At 37.4% G+C, this 23,844-nt stretch overlaps 1 protein-coding gene across 2 annotated transcripts in view; it reads left to right on the top strand.

Annotated features, from left to right (window-relative positions):
- Positions 1–23,844, top strand: part of disc1 (DISC1 scaffold protein) — a 111,807-nt gene that overhangs the window by 19,005 nt on the left and 68,958 nt on the right. For both annotated transcript variants that reach the window (XM_079843597.1, XM_079843598.1), the window contains exons 2-7: positions 443–1,200; positions 6,345–6,414; positions 14,539–14,692; positions 16,283–16,376; positions 18,432–18,643; positions 21,050–21,104. In XM_079843597.1, coding sequence (XP_079699723.1) covers positions 443–1,200; positions 6,345–6,414; positions 14,539–14,692; positions 16,283–16,376; positions 18,432–18,643; positions 21,050–21,104 — 1,343 coding nt within the window. The remainder of the gene's footprint in view (positions 1–442; positions 1,201–6,344; positions 6,415–14,538; positions 14,693–16,282; positions 16,377–18,431; positions 18,644–21,049; positions 21,105–23,844) is intronic.

Raw genomic sequence — 23,844 nt, 5'->3', positions numbered from 1 at the left:
GTTTAAATGTAAAAAAGTACAATATTTACTGATATGTAAATTATTCAATCTTAAAGTTGTGTTTTTTTGTGCATTTCCTGATGTGCCCATTAGTTTTTAATTCAAATATTATTGTTATTACGTTTTGTGTAAAATTTACAATGTAAAATGTACAACATTTTATGTAAAAAATAAAACTGATAGATAATTAATGAGCTCTTAAAGTTGTGTTTACTGTGCATTTCCTGATATGCCTATTAGTTCTCATTTTCTCAACAGCTGTATTGCATTTGACACACTGATCACAGGGAGATTTTACAGCTGAACCACATGACAGCAGCTGTCATGGGTCATTATTTGTTTACAAAAATGCCATTGTGAAAGTCAGATGTCAGAGGTCCAAGTATCTTTCATGGTGTATTATCAAGACTAAGACGTTTAATCAGTAATCTGTTCTCAACAGGTGGTGCGGCAGCATCAGGAAGCCATCGCAGGAGGAGTTTCAGACGGCCGGGATACATGCGGACAGAGACGCTTGACCAGGTGGACGCTGCCAGAACGCCATGTGATTCTGAACGAGAACCCTCCGAAACTCCCATTGGCTCGTCTACTAATGAGAACACTCAAAAGGGCGCATCTGAGAAATGGCAGAGAGAACATCTTTTCGAGAGGGACAACTCTTCGGATTCTTCCAAAACTCACATAGAGGAAAATCCTCTAAAGCAGTCATGTGACATTTTCAATTCCAGCTTTAGTTTCATTCAGCAGTCGTTAGAAACGAGTGATCTTTTAGATGCGAGCACAAACAAACTGAAATCGACTGAATCTGAAACTTCAAACTCAGGTGTTTTAAAACCAATTAGCCAATCAGGACATGAGGTTTTCACATTAAGACATTTGCCTTGCTCGATTGGTCAGTCAGTGCAACAAAAAGGGCTGCTATTGGGCCGAGATCTGTGGCTAGCAGAGCTGGACATGCAGACCTCGTCTTCCATGACGTCTTATGCTAAAGAAAACATCCAGGACTCAGATTCGGGCTCTCTGGACACCGAAGTCACGTCTTCGCTCTCGATTGACTCGTCAGACTCGACCTCGGCCTCATCGGTCACCTCTGGCTATGAGAGCACCACCCCATCCTCAGACCAGAGTCGGGACGGCCTGAAAAAGAAGTACGAGGAGGTTCTGCAAGACTGTCTGCAGAACAATCGCACAAACACCAAGGTACGACACAACAAAGTATAAGATATCTCCATCATTTATATCTATATATATATATATATTAGTGCTGGGAATCTATTAATTTTTTTTTCAACCCCAAATCAGAAAAAGTTGGGACAGTATGGAAAACGAAAAAAAAAAAAAAGGAAGTGATATTTGGACAGAAATTTACAGGAAAATGCATCAAAAAAACAATCAATGGAATTTGAATGTCACAAACCTTATTAAACAATGCGGCTCGTGGCGACACATTGATGTCTTAAGACACGAAATGATCCAACAGTATTTGTTATTTTTTTACCTCTTATCAGACGAATGTCATCTAGTTTTCCCAGCGCCATAACTTCCGGCGAATAAGGTCAAAATACTGGCGCGATCAAAGATATATACGTAGATGCCTCATTCGACTGATCCGTGCAGGCACTAATGAGGAATATATGTATGATCTATGTACATATCTACAACCCCAAATCAGAAAAAGTTGGGACAGTATGGAAAACGCAAATAAATAAAAAAAGAAGTGATTTCTAAATTTACTTTGACTTGTATTTCATTGCAGACAATATGAACACAAAATATTTCATGTTTTGTCTGGTCAACTTCATGTCATCTGTAAATATGCATCCTTTCCTGTCTTTCAGACCTGCAACACATTTCAAAAAAAGTTGGGACAGGAGCAATTTAGGGCTAGTAATGAGGTAAAATGGTTAAATAATGATATGATTTGAAACAGGTGATGTCAACAGGTGATTGTAATTATGATTTGGTACAAAAGCAGCATCCAAGAAAGGTCTAATCCTTTAGGAGCAAAGATGGGCCGAGGATCGCCAGTTTGCCAACAAATACGTGACAAAATTATTGAAATGTTTAAAAACAATGTTCCTCAAAGAAAGATAGGAAGAGATTTGGATATTTCACATTCAACAGTGCATAACATAATTAAAAGATTCAAGGAATCTGGAGGAATTTCAGTGCGTAAAGGACAAGGGCGCAAGCCTAAGCTGAACAACCGTGATCTCCGATCCCTCAGGCGGCACTGCATCAAGAATCGTCATTCATCTAAAGCGATATCACCACATGGGCTCAGGACTACTTTGGCAAACCTTTGTCAAGTACCACAATACGTAGTTACATCCACAAATGCCTGTTAAAACTGTACTGTGCCAAAAGGAAGCCCTATGTTAACAGTGTCCAGAAGCGCCGTCGACTTCTCTGGGCTCGGAGGCATCTGGGATGGACCATCACACAGTGGAAACGTGTACTGTGGTCAGATGAAGCAGTATTTCAGGTATTTTTTGGGAGGAATGGACGCCATGTGCTCCGGACCAAAGAAGAAAAGGATCATCCAGACTGTTACCAGCAACAAGTCCAAAAGCCAGGGTCTGTCATGGTATGGGGTTGTGTCAGTGCCCTTGGCAAAGGTAATTTGCACTTCTGTGAAGGCACCATTAATGCTGAAAAGTACATAGAGATTTTGGAGCATAATATGCTGCCTTCAAGAAGACATCTTTTCCAGGGATGTCCATGCATATTTCAACAAGACAATGCAAAACCACATTCTGCACACATTACAAAGTCCTGGCTGCGGAGGAAGAGGGTACGGGTACTTGACTGGCAGTCCCGACCTGTCTCCAATAGAGAATGTGTGGCGCATTTGAAGCGCAAAATGCGACAACGAAGACCTCGTACTGTTGCCCACCTCAAGACTTGTTTGCAGGAAGAATGGGACAAAATTACACCTGAAACACTTCATCACTTGGTGTCTTCAGTCCCTAAACGTCTTTTAAGTGTTGTGAAAAGGAATGGCAACATTACAAAGTGGTAAATGCTTTACTGTCCCAACTTTTTTTGAAATGTGTTGCAGGTCTGAATGACAGGAAAGGATGCATATTTACAAATGACATGAAGTTGACCAGACAAAACATGAAATATTTTGTGTTCATATTGTCTGCAATGAAATACAAGTCAAAGTAAATTTAGAAATCACTTCTTTTTTATTTATTTGCGTTTTCCATACTGTCCCAACTTTTTCTGATTTGGGGTTGTACTAATTAATCAAATTTTTTCTGTAATTAATCGTGATTAATTGCAAGTTTTTAATATTTTAAGTTTTTAATATTTTGATATTGTCATAATTTGAGTTACTCTCCAAATTAATGTATAAACAATTTAAAGACAGCATATTTTAAATATGTGTTGTAATGGCATCTTTTTATGAATGAAGGCCAGTATCACTGATGTCTCTATGAAACATTAATGACGTTTCATTACAGTATAACTGAAAGCTCCCAATTTCAACATTTATTAGGCTTTAAAAAAAACAACTTTTAATTTAAGTGAACTTAAAAACAATCTTTACCTAAACCCATTATAATAAATGTTATTTTACCCATGGCCTTCCCTGTTAGAGATACAGGGAGTGCAGAATTATTAGGCACGTTGATTTTCTGATCATATTTTTTTTCCAGGCACATTTGACCAATTCCAAACCACAGTAATCCTAATAACTACTATTGATTTAGTATTTAATAATGTATAAGTGATATATAATTGTTCATGAAGGCTGGAAATGAAAATCACCTTATATTCAGGTGTGCAGAATTATTAGGAATGTTTTCTTTTACAGATAAATTGAGCCAAAAAAGAGATTTAACTCAGACTGAAAAGTCAAAAAGTATTAAATGCCCATGAGAAGGATGCAATACTAATGCAATACTAGACATTGCAGTTAAGGCATGACCATTGGACAGTGAAATGCTCGTTGGGTCAGCAGGATCTGACAAAAACAGGTGGTGAAGAAAAGACACCTGTTAACTGCAAAAGAATTAAGAATTAAGGTGAAGAATTAAGGGTGAAACCATCAGGAACCCTTTAGTCTCCAGCGCCACCATTTTCCAGAGCTGCAACCTACCTGGAGTCTCCAGAAGTGAAGGTGTCAGGATCTCAGAGACTTCAGTTAGGTAAAGAATCCTAAAAAATGACCCCCACTAGATAAGAATCACAAGCTGAAGTGTTGTATCTAAAAAGAGTTAAATCTCTTTTTTGGCTCAATTTATCTGTAAAAGAAAACATGCCTAATAATTCTGCACACCTGAATATAAGGTATTTTTCATTTCCAGCCTTCATGAACAATTATATATCACTTATACATTATTAAATACTAAATTAATAGTAGTTATTAGGATTACTGTGGTTTGGAATTGGTCAAATGTGCCTGGAAAAAAAATATGATCAGAAAATCAACGTGCCTAATAATTCTGCACTCCCTGTATACAGAAATGTAATAGTTTTCAAACACCTTTCTTAACTGCATAAATAATAAATGTAATATAGATTAATCATCATTAAAGCTACAATTTTCTCTGTTCCCGTTGTTCTTTGATGAACATTAAAGAGCACCTATCATGGAATTTTGAAATTTACCTTTCATGTAGTGTGTAACATAGATCTAAGTGAACAAAAACATCCTGCATAGTTTGAAATATGACAGTGCACCGTATATATAGTTATTTTCTTTCAAAAGTAAGAGTCGACTCTGAGTCACTTTTAAGAATCGTTAGAAGACCGAAGCTTTTTCTCTGACTAGATGACGTCAACTTGTCAAGTTATTTGAATACGATACGCCCACTTATTGCGCTCCAAGACGCCAGTGAAAACTAGAAAACATCATGGCCACGAGACGCTGTGTTCTGAAGTGCGACTCAAAAGCAAACTTCTTTCATCTGCCCAAGGATGAGCATTTGAAGACTAAGTGGCTTGAAGACAAACCATACATCGTCGCGATTGAGTGTTTATTAGTCGTCAAATGTATGTTTCGCGATCTCAGGAAGCTTTTATTATGGACTTCTATTATGGCACATGGTTCTTCTTCGTCTGTCTGTACATGGACTACATGTGCACAGAGCGCCCTCCGGCTGCCAGGATGAATTGAAAACAATACATAAGAGACTCAATCGCTCATGATTAGGCTATCTGCGCATTTTGAGGAAGTATTGAATAAAAAATACTCCTCTGTTTAGAAATTTGACACAGACATATGAGAATCTATCAATATATCTCCTCATCTGCACACTTTTGAACTAAAAGCCCTGAGGGATGTTGATTTGTCGCGAGTCTTCGTGAGGAGAATAGAGGAGTTTTTTTATGAATGAGATCAGCTGAGGCTCATATTACAATCAAACGTACAGACGCGGTTTTCATATTCATAACTCCTGACACATATTAACAAATTACTGTCACTATAAAACTTTGATGGGCGTTCCGTTTCCGAAAATATCTGCACAGACTATACCAATCACAACTGACTGGGTCATCGGACCAATCAGCGCAGATTAGCGTCACGTAAAGGCGGGGTTTTGAAAAGTGAATCACTAAAGGAATCGTTTGAGAATCGCTGTCAAAACAGGTAAAAATAAATGCATATTATAAGAAAACTAAAGTCTTTTTTGTCATTGCATGCATGCAAAACTGTTGTTGGGGACTTCTAAAACAATATTTGGAACATTTTAGATGCCATGATAGGTGCTCTTTAATGACAGGCATCATCAGTGCTACTGTCACTTTAAGAAGAGCCGCTGCTGAACATGACGTGGATCTGACGCATCTCATTTCCTCACAACTCTAAGTTAATTTAAGACGTTATCTAATTTAAGACTCCTAATATGAGAATACTCAAAATGATCTGTGTTGTTGTTATTGTTTGTTCAAGAGCAAAAGAGAACTCGATGTGAGCAGGAGACTGACGCAAGTCTGTCTGCGCGTCGTGTGTGTGTGTGTGTGTGTGTGTGTGTCAGAGTGTCCCTCGATTAGCTGACATGAGATGCAGCCACCCAGACAGGACACTGACACACACACACACACACAGACAGGACATTGACATACAGCGCGTTTTCTTGTGTCTTGTCTTCTTGGAAGCATTTTCATGAATAGGAGCGTGATCATGTAACTCTAGGCGAAAATGGAAATAAAAACGGACGCTGTGTTATTTGCGTTAAATATTTTTAATGCGTTAAGCTGAAAAAATTAATCACCCGCATTAACAAATTAATTTGCCCAGCCCTAATATATATTTTATACATTTTACAGGAGGATTCCTATTTAATAGTGTTTGCTAATTCAGTTAATTTTACAATATTTTCCCTCTTTAGATCGAGTCCATAATGATGAAGCTTCAGAGATTACAGCATAAAGCGGTTTTGGACGACGACTATGACACAGGTCAGACATTTTACATGCTAGATGCTTGTTTGATTTAATTATTATAATGAAAGTTTGTTTCTCTAGCTAATAGTGTGTGTGTATTTAGTATGAATACTAAAACAGAATTCGTTTCTTATTCTAAAATATAATTAAAAGTGCAGTAAGCAATTTCTGAGAAATGCTGTTGAAAGTGGATCGTCCCGAGCACAATCAGCAGTAGGGGCGTGTTCACTCATATTAAGGGAGGATACAGAGTGAGCCAATCATCAGTAGGGGGTGTGTCCACTCATGATGAGGGAGGAGAGAGCGAGCCAATCAGCAGTAGGGGGTGTGTCCACTTATGATAAGGGAGGAGACAGAGTGAGCCAAATCAGCAGTAGGGGGTGTGTCCACTCATGATGAGGGAGGAGACAGAGTGAGCCAATCAGCAGTAGGGGGTGTGTCCACTCATGATGAGGGAGGAGAGAGCGAGCCAATCAGCAGTAGGGGGCGTGTCCACTCATGATGGGGGAGGATACAGAGTGAGCCAATCAGTAGGGGGCGTGTCCACTTATGATGGTGGAGGAGAGAGTGATCAAGAGGGAGATTTGAAGAAAGACTGTAGAAAGAGAGATGACTGAGAGACATTACAATAGAGAAAAGGTCAGAGGAATATCACTGGAAAAAGATGGGTTATGATCAGACAAGAGCTTTAGGACTCATGATAATATAAGAAAAGCTTTCCAGCGCGACACATGAAGGCCTGTAAATGAAAAAACAGTTGTTTCTGGTCACGTATCTTTGGTTTTGATTGTGTGCTGCTGGCGACTAACAACAAACTCTTGCTTGTACTCGTTTACTGTATGTTCATTCTTTGCTCTTCCTTGTTCGTTTCGGCATATTTGCAAAGCTTTATTTTGCTTCTCTTCTGCTGTGATAAATAGACATCCACTCTTGCATTGCATGTTCGTTCATTTTGGGAGCGGAGCAATAAAAGAAGGGTGTGTTTGTTTGGGTTGATTTCAAATATCAACATTGTTTCTCAGAAATCACGTACTGCACCTTTAATGCACTATCAAAGGGAGAAAAAATGATGTAGCCATTGCGTCACATTTTATTCTAAAAGGGCAATAATACTCCACACCGTATCTGTGAATTCAGCCCAGTTTTATGTCCAAATAAGTCCACAGCTGATGACAGACGACAAACCGTTTCAACACATTAATGTGGTGTGCAAACACACCCAAACACTCCCGGCTGATCGTCCATACTCAGCAATGCTGACCTCAAACCAGACCAAAACATTAACTTGTGATTCCTCACTTGACAGCAAGAATGTTTAGGCCTGTCATAATCGTGGATTTTATGCTTACAATACAAGTAATTGCAATTAACCATTTCATTCTGTTTTAATCATGTCCCGCACAGTGAAATATGCCCATATGATTGAATTTAAAGGGCTAGTTCACCCAAAAATGAAAATTGTCATTAATGACTTACCCTCATGTCGTTCAACACCCGTAAGACCTTTGTTCATCTTCAGACACAAATGAAGATATTTTAGTGTAAATCCGATGGCTCAGAAAGGCCTCCATTGACAGCAATGACATCTCCTCTCTCAAGACCCATAAAAGCTACTAAAGACGTCGTTACAAAGTCCGTCTCACTACAGTGGTTCTACAATCATTTTATGAAGCGACAAGAATAGTTTTTGTGCGCAAACAAAAAATCAAAATAGCGATTTTATTCAACTTTATTCTGGGCCTCAGATGTGAACTCACGACGCATGCGTGAGAATATGACTTCGAGTATCCATGAAATGCACACTTTAGCACCATTTTGAGCACTACGCCAACACCTAAAGCACAGTCAATGTAGAATTCAACAGCTTAGATATGGCGCGTCTTCCTCTGCTTGTAAACAAAGCTCCTCGCTTCCGGGTCATGTGCAGTGTTGGGCACGTTACTTAAAAAAAGTAATTAGTTACTTCTTACAAATAGTAACTGAGTTACATCATTATAAAAGTAACTAATTACCAGGGAAAGTAACTACTGAGTTACTTTTTTTGTTTTTGTTTTTTTTTTTAACTTGGATGCCCCCAATATTAAATATGTCAAATGAATGAATTGGACTCTAAATAGAATAAATTACTATTATAAAACATTGTACATTAATGTAAACTATTGTAATGTTGCTGTGGGACAATGTGAGAGACAATATCCAATTCAATATATTATTGTAAATATTATCAGTAGACCTACTATAATGTAAATATTGTGTAAATATTATCAGTACTATACTACTCCTTTGGTAGTGGAGCTCACGTTATCACCTGGGTTTGTTGCCACTAATTTTGTGGCGGCATGTGATGATGTGAGGCTTCATTAGATTAGAATTACTGGCCACCGGCGTGGAGAGACTCGTTCTTCCTGAGCATAAGTTGCACGATACATACACATTCTGACCTTTCACCTCAACAAGGGAAAAGTAGCGCTTATACTTCTAGTTCGCGAAAGCTACCTTTGAAGTCGTTGGACTTGGTGTGTGTGTGACTGTGCATATGCGTATGCGTATGCGTGTGTGTGTGTGTGTGTGTGTGTGTGTGAACTCAACCAATCAACCTCAACTTTGTCTTCCAATCATCATCATTTATGTGTACCACCCCACCCACCCCCCAACATGCATGGCATGCACGCCCACACACACACACACACACACACACACACACACACACACACACACACACACACACACACACACACACACACACACACACACACACACACACACACACACACACACACACACACACAGGGGGTTTTTGTGAAATGTGGGGACATTCCATAGGCGTAATAGTTTTTATACCGTACAAACCGTATTTTCTATCCCCTTACACTGCCCCTGCCCCTAAACCTACCCAACACACACACACACACACACACACACACACACACACACACACACACACACACACACACACACACACACACACACACACACACACACACACACACACACACACACACACACTGCCCCTACCCCTAAACCTACCCATCACAGGAGACTGTGCAGTTCACTTTCTGGGGAAAAAACCTCATTCTGTGATTTATAAGCATTTTGAAAAGTGAGGACACGGGGAACGTCCTCATATTTCACCCTCTTTTTGTAATACCTATGTCATACCCATGTCATTATACACATTTGTGTCCTGATATTTTACAAAAACATGCCCACACACACACACACACACCAACCAGAGAAAGAAACACGTTGCAGGTCCGACTGACAGAGAGCCTGTTCGGATGATTGGGCGGCAGTGGCTCAGTGGTTCATGTAGGTTGTCTACAAACCGGAAGGTTGATGGTTCGATCCCCGGTTCCACCTGACCAAGTGCCGAGGTGTCCATGAGCAAGACACCGAACCCCAGCTGCTCCCGACCAGCTGGATGGCGCCTTGCATGGCTGACACCGCCGTCGGTGTGTGAATGAGTGAATGTGAGGCAAAATGTAAAGCGCTTTGGATGGCCCTAGGTCTGTTAAAAGCGCAATATAAATGCAGTCCATTTACCATTTACCAAAACCGCTTCAGTGAGCTCAATTATAGTAACGCCGCGTTTTATTCTCTGTAATGCTAACGCCGTTGTAACGGGAGCAAGTCATTCGTTTGATTACTTGTTACTGAAAAAAATAATTCCGTTAGTAACGCCGTTTATCTATAACGCCGTTATTCCCATCGCTGCTCATGTGTCAGAACGCCGGCTCTACTCTCGGGCATGCGTCGTGGGGCTTCATGAGTTCACTTCTGAGGTCCAGAATAAAGTTGAATAAAGTCGTTTTTTTTTTTTTTTTTGTGCACAAAAACTATTCTCGTCGCTTCATAAAATGATTGTAGAACCACTGTAGTGAGATGGACTTTGTAACAACGTTTTTAGTAGCTTTTATGGGTCTTGAGAGAGGAGATGTCATTGCTGTCAATGGAGGCCTTTCTGAGCCATCGGATTTCAACAGAAATATCTTCATTTGTGTCTGAAGATGAACAAAGGTCTTACGGGTGTCAGACGACATGAGGGTGAGGAATTATTGACAGAATATTCATTTTTGGGTGAACTAACCCTTTAATGCTGGAGAAAATAAATATTAATTCATAATATAATATAATGTAATGTAATGTAATATAATATAATCATATCAGGGCTCCAGACTAACTTTTTGCCTTGGTTGCACTGGTGCGCCTAACTTTTTTATTTAGGTGCACCCAAATTTTTCCCTGTCACATGTCCCCTTTAACGCCACAATTTCAAGATCACCTTTTTATCATACACCATATACATTCATACATATTATGTAAAGGACAACATAATGTATGCATTTACACAGGGATTAAAATCACAGGAAACAAGGCTTTTAACATTACTATTTTAAAACTACAGTTTTTAACAAAGTGTTAAAAATAATGAAATAATAAACAATGAAATACAATTTCAATACAACGGAATTTTAATTTCCTCTGCCTGCTATACAAATCACGCTTTGATGATTGTCATAATTATGTGGTAACGTTACTGATAGGCTATTGTAGGCTACGGTAGCCTATAGATGTTTATATTTTTTAATAAAATTGTGCCAGCTGAAACAAATGCTATAATGAAATTATGAATTATTACGGGTAGATCACCGCAGGATTAAAAGTGGTCGAACGAGCCAGAAAGTCACTTTGCAGCAGACAAAACAAATTAACAATGATACTAAAGTTAGCGTTTCATTAGATATATCAGCAAATATCGTTCTCAAAGAGATTATTTTTGGAATATAATATAACAATGCACAATCACAGTAGTGACGCTGACTAGGTTAAGCATTTACTGTATCTGACGGAAATGTTGCAGGCTTGCAGCGCGATCTGCCAGTCTCTTCAAAAAAAGATTACAAACGGCGAACACCAAATGATTACACAACGACGACTGTTATTTTTGTGGTTTGCTTGACGAAGCAGTGTAAACTGACAGGAATATCTGGACCACAGCCAATCAGAGGCAAAGACCCGCCCCATCTCTGTCTCTGATTGGTGGTTTAGACCACGATATGATCCAACCATGAGAGTTCTATAGAAATATATACATAGATGCCTCATTCAACCGCTCCACGTACAGCGGCCCATAGAAACAGACGCTAATGAGGCATCTACGTATATATATCTATGGAGATTTCCGTCAAAGGAGAACAAACACGTTCGTGGAGAGGCAGCGGATGCGAGGATGTTAGGTGCACCGGTGCAACCTGGGAAAAATTTTAGTCGCACCCTTACAAATTTTGGTCGCACCAAATTGGTCGCACTTTAGAGCCCTGCATATATAATAGGGGTGTAACGGTACATGTATTCATACCGTACCGTTTCGGTACAGGGCTTTCGGTTCGGTGTACGCGTGCAATCTTTAACTGTCGGCTTGTTTTAAGCGCGGGACACACTTCAATCCCAGTTCCCACATGAACATATTTAGTATTCAGTCCATTTTATCACGAAATTGAAACGATAAATGACGCTCTTTAATGTGGCGTGACTGATCACTGATCACAGTTCAAGCGGCCGCGCGCGCGTGAACGCAATCGATCATCTCTGCCTAAAGAATAGACATGAATGAACATCTGAAGGTATGTTGAGGATACATTACAACTGTCACGTATTATATGTGGTGTAATCGCTCCATCAGTGTTTCAACCGCGGAAAGACATCAATATAACTGCTGTAAACAATGTTATGCAGCATCACATGACCTCAGCAGTGTCCACAGCTGTTAGTTCACTAGAGAAATCAACTCTTTCACTAAATATGTGACCTATTAGCCTATATTCATTATATTCTACTGAACCTGTTAGGGATGTCTTGATTATTTCATGTATGTTTAAATAAATCTGTCATGAAAATGACAGACACTGTGTATAAATGATTATATTTCAACAACGAATTTGAGAAAAAACTATTTTATAATTAAAATAGTTTATGTGAAGCCTTATGTGAAGTTTACATGTTTGCGTACTGTGTTATTTGAGTGTTGATTATTATACCTAAAAATAATTTAGGCTAATAGCTTGGGCTCTGTTGTTAACCTTTAATATTAATGTGCAAGTAAGGTCTCCCTATATAGTTTACAGCATCATCTTTAAGAAACTTTTAGTTATAATGTAATTCATTTAAGGACAGACACAATTTTTTTCAGTAAACCACTGTTCAATAAAAATAAATAAAAAGCAATTTTGTAAAACTGCTGTACCGAACCGTCAATTTAGTGTACCGTTACACCCCTAATATATAATATTATAAATATAATATAAATGCACTGTGCATTGCATGGATGTTGTTGTTTTTTGTAGTAGGATCCCAATGTTTATCTTTGCATGTGTGCTATTTCACATGCTATTTTTAAACAGTATTAGATAGTACTGTACAGTACATTATTAATAGTCCATAACTTTGAGACAGTTCTGTGATTCATTGTCAAACAGCGCCATCTGCTGGTCATCACACAGCATCAGTGTGCCATGACTTGTATGGATTTATGGATCGTGAATAGTCTTAATTTCTGCAATTCTTGCTTCATTAGTTACTGAGTTACTGTACCCAAAATAGTTCCTCTAAGTCTTCAGTGTGTGATCTTGTATAAGTACTTCTTCTGTTTTATCAGATCAGATGATTGACCTACATTAGTCAGCTGGAAGCCTTTTCCCCTCTTTAGAGCCTGACAAACCTTGTGACTTTTCCCAGAGTGTGTGTGTGTCTGTGTGTGTCTGTGTGTGTCTGTGTGTGTGTGTGTGTGTGTGTGTGTGTGTGTGTGTCTGTGTGTGTGTGTCCCCAAACACACACACACACACACACACACACACACACACACACACACACACACACACACACACACACACACACACACACTGACACTTCCTGCTGTGTCTTAGTTGTGAACTAATAATTTCTTCCAGTAACGTTAATAGAATGTTCGTTCAACGTTATCTGGTCTTTAATAATGCTCTTAAAACGTTATTATATAGGGGAGAGCGGGGCACAACCTAACGCTTTTTGACTTTCTCAGTTTGTGTAAATCCACTTGGGGTTCAGAGTATGTCTTTTTTCCCACACTAATTGCACACATGTCTAGTACAATTATGTGGTTTTGTTTCATTAATACAGTGTATACTTTTTTCTTGATTTGCCCCGAAAGAATGGAAGTGAAATGTGACAACATGCCCCATAGGTGGGGTACATTGTAACTTGACCAAATAACAGCTTAAAATGTTACCTGATATAATAAATAATAAAGACAAACTAAAATATTTTGTCAACAAAATACAATTATTAACTTTTTTTAAATGAAATAATGGCATTTTTTAATCATTAAAATATTAGCATTTTTGAGTTTGACTACAAACACATCGCTATATACAGCATAGTTCAAAACATAATAATAATTTATAATTTCTGAACATTAACTCTGTCATTATTCACCCTTTTCTCATGGTTTCTCAAAAGAATTTATAAAAGTATAGAATATAATGGCATATTTCTCTCATTGTAACGCAGTGTTAACACACACCCCATCTGCACAACTGGGATTTAACCCGCGGCTCGTGTCTTCTGCTGTTAGATCAGCATTAAAGAACATCAACTGTTAAATAACAGATATAAGATTACAATAATATCGGATTTGTCTTATTTTAAATAAACACAAAAAACAGAGATGAAAACTAAACTTAAGTAAGAAATTTGCTTTTGCTATGGTTAAATACATGTTCAGTAATATCTTCCAGAGACTTTTAAATTTTGGCGCTATTTTTTTCTCTAAATAATGTTGATATGGCAACTAGTAAATAAGTTTCGTCATGCTGGCATTTGTGGAAAGGGTTAAAACATGCATGTTACAACTAACCCCGCGTTAGGTTGTGCCCCTCGCTCCCCTATACCGTACCATAGAACGTTTTTAGAATTTAAACCCTAAGATACCTCTATGTTTGTTATTAATAATAATTAGTTTTTATTTAGTTTAGTATTTTCATTATGTTTTTTTGTGTGTGTTGAGTTTGACCTAAATTGACTGGAAACAGGTGTACATTTGTGTTTGCCTTGTGTTACACTCCATCAAAGAAAGACCAGTCTGAATTGTGTTTGTGTGTTCAGCCGAGCGCTTTGGTAAGAAACTAGAGGAGCTGCGGAGAGAGAGAGCGACACTTAAGCCTGGTCTCCCGTCCAGACATCCCGAGGTCACTGGATTTCTGGAGCGTCTCAGGACGGCCGTGCACAGCGCCATCCGCAGGACAGACACACACTGCAGGTTTGGACACATGAAAACACATTTTCTATCTTTTAAAATGTAATTTAGCTGAATTTATCATCATTACGCCAGTCTTCAGCGTCACATGATCCTTCAGAAATCATTCAATTTAATGCATCCTTGTGTAATAGTATTAATACTTTTCTTTGTCATATCTATACAGTATTTCCTATACATTTATACTCAAATATGTTTCTGAAGTCTGATTTCTAATCTGACCTGGTGTTCTGTAATATTACAGTATGCTTCACTATATTGTATTTGAAGGTTAGATGATAGTAGTTTCAGAGATAAGCCTTTAAAACAGGAAAGCAAAGGTGGGGCGGCAGTGCTGGAGGAATGTGTATAAACGGCACTTCCTGTTACGTATTGTTTCCATATGTTTATCTTTGTACAGTTTGGCGGCTGTAGCTTAGAGACACTCATCAAAGAAATGACTAATAATGATAAACATCCCCTATTATTAATAAAACAAAGTGCAACAATGTACTTGGTTACTATCAGTTACTAACACTTTATTTTGATGGTCCACTTTAGCCATTCTACTAACTACAAGTAACCCTGCAACTACATGTCAACTAGCAGTCATTAGAGTATTTGGTCTCAATGCACTGTTACATATTTGGATGTACCCGGGGTTTTTTATACTTCTTTTTTTTGTAAGTGTGTAAATGAAAGTTTATGATGCTATAGATCGACTTTTCTGTCAATATAACCTGTATCTGGCCATCCTATCAGTGTTATAAACAGCTTTACTAAATTCATAATTAAAATAAATAAAAATTATTCTCTATAATCATTGAGACGCTGATTAGATTCAGTGTTATTTTAATACTATTTATATTCTTTTATAGTATTTGTTTATATTTTGAATTAGCTTTTATTTTTATATTTACAGTTTTCATTTTACAATAAAGAATGCTTTATTATTTACTTTTATTATCATTCATAATAATTGTGTGTATATTTAATATAATTGAAAAAAGTATATTATATTTAATATATTTATATTTTAATTGTTTAAATATTTTATAATACATTTATTGATTTTATTTTTCATATTTACAGTATATTTCATTTTAGTTTACATTTTAGTAATTTTGTTGTGTTTTTGTAGAAGTGACAGATTCTGTTTTATTTGTGCATTATTTGTTAGCATTTATTTATATTTTCAATTAGCTTTTTAAGTATTTACTATTATTATTCATGATAATTGTATGTATATAAAATATAATTGATTAAAGTATATTATATTTAATATTTATCAACTAAATATTTAAATATATTATAAAACATTTATTATTTTGAATTGTTTTTTATCTTTCTATTTACAGTCAATTTTCATTTTAGTTTAAATTGTAATTTTTATTAGTTTTATTAAAGGCTTTAATTAATTTTTAATTCAGTTTTAGTCACTTTAGTACTTCAACTATTTTATTTCAGTTATTTCAGTTTTTTTACATTTTTATTTAATTTCAGCTTTTAGTTTCCAAACATTATTCTAAATAGTTTTAGTTAATTATAGCAATAACAAGACATTTCTTATCCTGTTTTGCTGTGGGTGATTTATAAATCGTTTTTTCCAAACAGGCAAAATGGAGAAGTGAGTGAGGATCAGGGATCAGGCTCTCGGATTCGACCTCAAACACGGGAGAAGCTGTTGGAGAAAAAACAGAGGATTCAGGTGAACACAAATATATGATAATCACATATGCATATGAACTTATTGCTTGAATAAGAAGTATATATTGCTGTTCTACATATTACAAAATAATGGACTACAATGCATACGCACCAATAAGCTTTAGTTGCTGTGGCGAGGTGGGTGAGCGAGAGACGTGGGAGGAGCGAGCGAGACCAATGAAAGACTTTTACTTTCATTTTGTGTTTGTTTATTTATTCAAGTCTTTAAATGTTCGCCGGTTCCCGCCTCCTTCTTCCCTGAACATAAGAAGTTCGTTACATTGGTGCCGAAACCCGGGAGGAAGGAGAGACATGCTGTCGCTGAGGGGGATTGCGGTGCTGAGGAGTTCATAGATATGGGAAGAAGGAGGCGGGAACCGGCGAACATTTAAAGACTTTAATAAATGATAAACACAAAATGAAGTTAAAAGTGGCAGCCCCTCATGGACGACTACCACGCGCATACATAACCTGGGGCCGGATTCACCAAACATTTTTAAGAATAAAATTATTCTAAACTGCCAATTTCTTCTTATTTTCTAACTTCAGAAAAAAAATAAGAATATTTTGTATTTCCTTTTCTTAAGAATGTTCTTATTTTTTTTCTTATGATTGTTCTTAAGATAAAATGTAAGAAGTATTCATATTCACGAAAAAGAATGTTCTTTAAAATCATCGTAAATAACTTCTTAAAGTTGGGATAACCTCCAACCTATCTTAAATACCCAAATGTAAGATGTTTAACGAATTTATTGGGTTGTTTCAAATAGTAAGCATTACAACATTACAGTAGCTGGCTAAATATAATATTTATAACTAGTACCATAAGGACGAGTATAAATCCAGCAACTAGCTCACACCAACCAGCAAGCGTCAATAGTGGACGAGAAACCCAGCGTAATTTAAAAATACTACTGTTAATGTGTCACAAATTGTAGATTTAAGACTTTTTCAGGCGAGAATGTACTTTGTTTAAAGATTAAATCTGTGGTTTATTTATAAAGAGAGCACCTATTTTACAATTTGATCTGGTGTTTTTGGAGTTGTGAGAACCAGGCGATCAGCGGGTGTTCAGCGCTCGTTAACCCCGGCGAGAGTAGCCTTACCTCAGCTAGTCCTTCAGCCGTCTGCCCCGGGCTCTGATGTCTCTGAGATATGATTCGTCTTGTGTAGATCTAACGGCCGATCTTTGGTACCCGAGCAGCGTTCTTGTTAAACTGCTAGGCTCTTATAAAATAACAATTTACCGACACGGCACATTAAAAACACGACATTGAGTGAATAACTCCTGTCAAACCAGTCACGACGAAAATAGTCTGCACACTTATTATGATATCTCCGGTAATCTGCAGGAAGTGCAAAAAGACGGGCTTTGAGGTGTTTTTCATTCAGCGAGTCTTCAGTAATACCTTTCAATGAAATAACACCAAATAACACCTTTTATTTTCTTCTTACGTAAAAAATTAAGATGTTCTTAAGAAAATATTTGAGATCTTCTTAAGAATTTTTCAAGAATTGCACTTAGGAACACTCTTACGAACTTCTTAGAATTTATCTTAAGAATTTTCTTAACTTCTTTCTTAAGAAGATTTTCGTGAATCCAGCCCCTGGTCCTTCTCGTCCTTCACTGATGTCGCTCGTCCTTATATGCCTCTGGGCTCCCTCATGAGAGGACTCGAGGTGACGCTCATTCTCAATCATGCACTGGTCTCGCTCGCTCCTCCCATGTCTCTCGCTCATCAACCTCGCCACAGTTACTTGAATGTTTACCGTGCTTTTAGTCTAATGATTATGGATCTAGACTCACACTATGGCAAAATTAAAGATTTATTATGCTTTTCTTTACATGTTCATCTTTCTTGAGTTTTGTTTGAGCATGAAAAAGCTTTGCAGAGCACATCTTACTTTTCAGAGGGAGGGGCTTTATAGAGACAGGAACTAAAGCGAGCGTTACTGACAGACTGGGAAGAGTAGAGCTGCAAAAATGGAGAATATGGGGAAAATAATCAAAAATCAAGACTTTGTAACGGGTCAAATAAGTGTTGTGCTTGTACAGAAGGAGATGTGTGACCTTCAGCGGAGGCTGGAGGAGCTGCAGGAGCAGAGCAGAGCTGTGGAGGTGCAGCTGGAGGTGGAGGAGCTGGAGGGGCCCGTCCTGAGAGCCTGTGATTCGCCTCAGCTGCATCTGATGGGGCGAGCGCTGGAGGACATGATCACCTCTGAACACCGGCCACTGATCACTTTAACTCCACCCGCAGGGATCATCAGGTGAGGGGAAGCGGATCAGCGAAATGTGTGAGAGTGGATTGTGGAGCAAATATTTAGTGTGTGCGTGAAACGCTCTTTTAGGGATTTGTTTATTTACTCACATTTGTGGAAGGTTTTTTTGTGTGCCTTTATTATGACAAGACAGTTAGTTGACAGGAAGCGAAGTTGGAGAGAGAGAGGAGGTGGGATTGGGAAAAGTCCACAAGCCGGGACTCAAACTCGGGACGCCCAAAGCGTGACTGTGCTTTATGACACACTTGTGGAAGTTGAGCGTTCACTTACTGGAGTCATTATGGGCTGATCATTTACACACATTCAAACCTGGCACACCACTAATTGTCAAGACCCCAATGCATTTTAAAGCACTATGTTTGAAAAAGTGCACATATAAATGAGGTTTGTGAACAGGTTTAGAAAATAAATTCATAATAATAATAATAATAATAATAACAACAACAATAATAATCTATTTTATTAATGTTGTTATTATTGTTGATGATAATAATAAAATAACAACTGAAACAATAATAATCGTAATAATAATAAAACTAATAATTTTTGTTATTATCAATAACAACAAAAATAAAAAATAAATGGATTATTGTTATAATGATTCAGTATAGATTGGTTATTTTTTATGATGATGATGATTATTATTAATGATGATGATAACACTAATAAAGAATGATTTATTTATTTTATTATAAATAATTCTTTATTTAATATAATTTATTAAAATATATTATAATATTTTAATACATTTGATGATGATAAATGATGAAGATTTAAATGATTATAACACTAATAAAAAATAATGAATTATTATTGATTGACTATATTTATAGATAATAATTGTATTTATTATAATGTAGTAAAATATATCATAATATTTTAATACATTAGATGATTATAAATAATGATGATTGTTTATTAATGATGATAACACTAATAAATAATGATTTATTATGATTTATTAATGATTTACTAATATATTATATAATATATATATATATATATATAATAAATATATTATAATATTTTAATACATTTGATGATGATGATGATGATGATGATGATAATTATTTATTGTGATGTACTATTGATCTACTGTTACTATTATTATAGATAATAGTTGTATTTAATATAATTTATTAAAACATATTTTATATATTATAATATTTTATATTTATTTGAACATTAATTCTTTACTATTATTATTATTATCAATGATGATGATATTGATAATAATAATGAATGATTTATTATGATTTACTATATACTTATTATTGACATTTTTAATATAATGTATTAAAATATAATATTGTAATAATTAAAATAAATAAATTACAATATTTATATATTAATTATTTACATGTATTATTATTATTGATGTGCATTCATAGGTGTCCGTATATCACATGACTCATGACGTGGCGCAATCAGGTTTAAGATCCAGAGCTATCGGCTTCATAAATGCCCTTATGCCATCAGGTTTAGTAATGAATTATACATTCGAGTATATAATCTGACACCTTTGTGATGTCATCAGTAAGAGACAGTATTATTAAAATCTGTTTGCTGTAATATGTTGTGGTCCAGTGAGGGCAGAACAGAAACCGCCAGGTGATATTTAAAGCAAATGAATGTGTACAGTGCACTGTCACGACTATAGATGTGCCCATCAGTATTCACCAGCCTTGGCATTTGGAGATTGACGTGCTTCAGTTGAATCAGGAGTTTCAGGGCGACTTTCTGGTGGGAAAAACAAAGGGCAGCGAAATATTGAACTCTGGATTGCATGTCTCTGTTTGGTCTCTCGCAGATTGATTTTGATGCATATGTAGATTTATTGGAGGTACGGTGCAGATTGAGGTCATAACATTGAGCTGAGCTAAACAAACCCCGCTGAGAGATTGATTTATTTTCTCCTGCAGCGAGGGCCGAGTTTAAAGCAGTTTTGAGGAGAAGCAGCTGAGTCCACATGGACTCTTCAGTGCTATTTTTGCTCATGCAATCCTCTCTCCCTGCGTCTCTCTTTTATTGTATTTTTACCTGGGCCTTCTGGAAATGAGACTTTTTCAGCACGGTTATGAATTTTTATTGCTTTCAGATGCTCGTGTGGTTTCTGTTACCTGTGCGTAATATTTAAGAAGAGCCTCTCACGGCTCTTGATGAGAAATAGCTGACATTTTTTCATATCTTATCCACTTATTAATGTAAAGGGGGATCTGTAAATAACCAGCAGGAGGCGCTTTTTTTAAACAGTCTCAACCTGTTATACAACATTGTATTTATTAGTGGTGTTGATAAATCAAGCACCATTATTACTATTTGGCATCATTTATTATGACTTTAACATCTCATTAATTTACGCATTACTGATTTGATTGATTATTCATCTTTCAGACTTCAGGAGCAGGAGCGAACGCTGAGTTTGTCCATCAAAGAGGCGACAGCTAAAGTAAGTCCACATCCTAATCATCTGTTCTTGACCTTTCCAGTGTACTAACCAGTCAACACTATTGCCAAAAGTATTGGGACACCTCACGAAATCATTCCAATTCAATCCCTTCATGGCCACAGGTGTATAAAGCACTAGGCCTGCAGACGCTTCTACACACATCAGTGAGAGAATGGGCCGCTCTCAGGAGTGTGTGTGTGTGTGTGTGTGTGTGTGTGTGTGTGTGTGTGTGTGTGTGTGTGTGTGTGTGTGTGTGTGTGTGTGTGTGTGTGTGTGTGTTCGCTTCTACACACATCAGTGAGAGAATGGGCCGCTCTCAGGAGTGTGTGTGTGTGTGTGTGTGTGTGTGTGTTCGCTTCTACACACATCAGTGAGAGAATGGGCCGCTCTCAGGAGCTCCGAGAACTCAAGTGTGGGGCCGTGATCGGTGGACACCTGTGCAATAAGTCCAAATATTATACTAAATATTCCATGCTCGACTGTTAGTGGTGTTATAACAAAGTGGAAGCAATTGGGAACAACAGCAACTCATCCATGAAGTGAAATCACAGAGCGGGGTCAGCGCATGCTGAGGGTCACAGAAGTCGCAAACTTTGCAGAGTCAAGAGCTCCAGACCTCCAAACTCCTGTGTCCTTCAGATGAGCTCAAGATCAGTGTGTGGAGCTTCAGGGAATGGGTTTCCACGGCTGAGCAGCTCATCCAAGCCTTTCATCACCAAGTGCAAAGCAAAGCGTGGGATGCAGTGGGGTAAAGCGTGCCGCCACTGGACTCTAGAGCAGTGGAGACGTGTTCTCCGAGTGACCAATCACGCTTCTCTGTCTGGCAATCCCATGGACGAGTCTGGGTTTGGCGGTCGCCAGGAGAACGGGACTTGCCTGACTGCATTGTGCCGAGTGTAAAGTTTGGTGGCGGGGGGATTATGGGATGGGGTTGTTTTTCAGGGGTTGACCCCTTAGTTCCAGTGAAAGGAACTCTTAATGCTTCACCAAGACATTTTGGACAATTTCATGCTCCCAACTTTGTGGGAACAGTTTGGGGACGGCCCCTTCCTGTCCCAGCATGACTGACCAGTGACCAAAGAGTCTCCATAAAGACATGAGGAGCGAGTTTGGTGTGGAAGAACTTGACTGGCCTGACCTCAACCCGATAGAACAGCTTTGGGATGAATTAGAGCGGAGACTGAGAGCCAGACCTTCTCGTACAACATCAGTGCCTGACCTCACAAATGCGCTTCTAGAGGAATCCACATAAACACACTCCTAAACCTTGTGGAAAGCCTTCCCAGAAGAGTATTTACTGTTATTGCATGCAATATGGGTGAGATGTTTCATTCACAACCTTATAATGCTCGAATGGCAGATTTATTGGTCATATGACATTATACAAGCCACAGCATTTTTCAGGCGATAAACTGTGACTAATATTTTGGAAAATATTGTACTGTCAGTTCAAAACCAAAGTCACCAGTTCCTGTTGCAATAAATTGTGATGTGTGTGAGTTTGGTTAGTTAACATGTGTCGGCTCTGCCACCACAATCTGAGACAAAATGAGCTGCTTTCCTCCTGTGAGCAGCATGGGAAATAGTCATTTAGCTCTTATAGTGTGTGTGTGTGTGTGTGTGTGTGTGTGTGTGTGTGTGTGTGTGTGTGTGTGTGTGTGTGTGTGTGTGTGTGTGTGTGTGTGTGTGTGTGTGTGTGTGTGTGTGTGTGTGTGTGTGTGTGTGTGTGTGTGTGTGTGTGTGTGTGTGTGTGTGTGTGTGTGTGTGTGTGTGTGTGTGTGTGTGTGTGTGTGTGTGTGTGTGTGTGTGTGTGTGTGTGTGTGTGTGTGTGTGTGTGTGTGAGCTGGTGTCAGTGTGGCTGCAGTGTGAGCGTGTGTGTGTGTGTGTGTGTGTGTGTGTGTGTGTGTGTGTGTGTGTGAGCTGGTGTCAGTGTGGCTGCAGTGTGAGCCTCTGGCTCAGAGTGTGTGTTGGCACCGCGGGTGGATATGAGAGGAGATGAGCTGCCTGAAAATGGCACAGTGTGACTTTGCCCTCTGGTTCGCCATTATCTGATGGCACAGCCGCGGCACGTCTGGCTGCGTCTCACAACCGCTTTCACGTCAGGAGATCTGTTGTGTTGATTACAGGCTTCCTGAATGTTCAGTGCATGCTGTGTTTAAGATGTTTTGTTTTGTTTTATTTTGTTTTATTTTATTTTATTTTATTTATTTATTTTATTTTTTTATTTTATTAATAAAATAATTATGAATATTTTTATTTTTATTATTTAAAATAAATTGTATTTTTATTTATTTTATTAGCCGAAAAGTAAAATAAAAAATTCTACATGCAACATAAATTTGTGCCACATAAACTTTGTAGGAGAATTTCTTAAATAAAATAATAAAATAAAATACAACATACATTTGTGCCACGTTTTATTTTATTTTAAGATATTTTAGTTTAAGATATTAACAAAACATTTTATGTGGCACAAATTAATTTTATTATTTTAAATAAAAAGCTACAATAAATAAATACATTTGCAAAACATTTTTTTAAAGAGTATCTTAAATTAAAAAAATAAAAATCCTATATACAAAATTAATTTGTGCCAGATAAACTTTTTAGGAGAATTTCTTAAATAAAATAAAATAAAATAAAATGCATGTGGCACAAATGTTCTTTTTTTAAATTGATTTATTTGTACTTATTTATTTTGTATTTATATAGAATAAATTACTTGCATACATACATTTGT

This window comes from Gobio gobio, assembly GCF_949357685.1.
Source record: "Gobio gobio genome assembly, chromosome: 18".
Classification (NCBI taxonomy): Eukaryota; Metazoa; Chordata; class Actinopteri; order Cypriniformes; family Gobionidae; genus Gobio; species Gobio gobio.
Note: the sequence above shows the minus strand (reverse complement) of the source record. Positions and strands in the feature narration are given on the sequence as shown.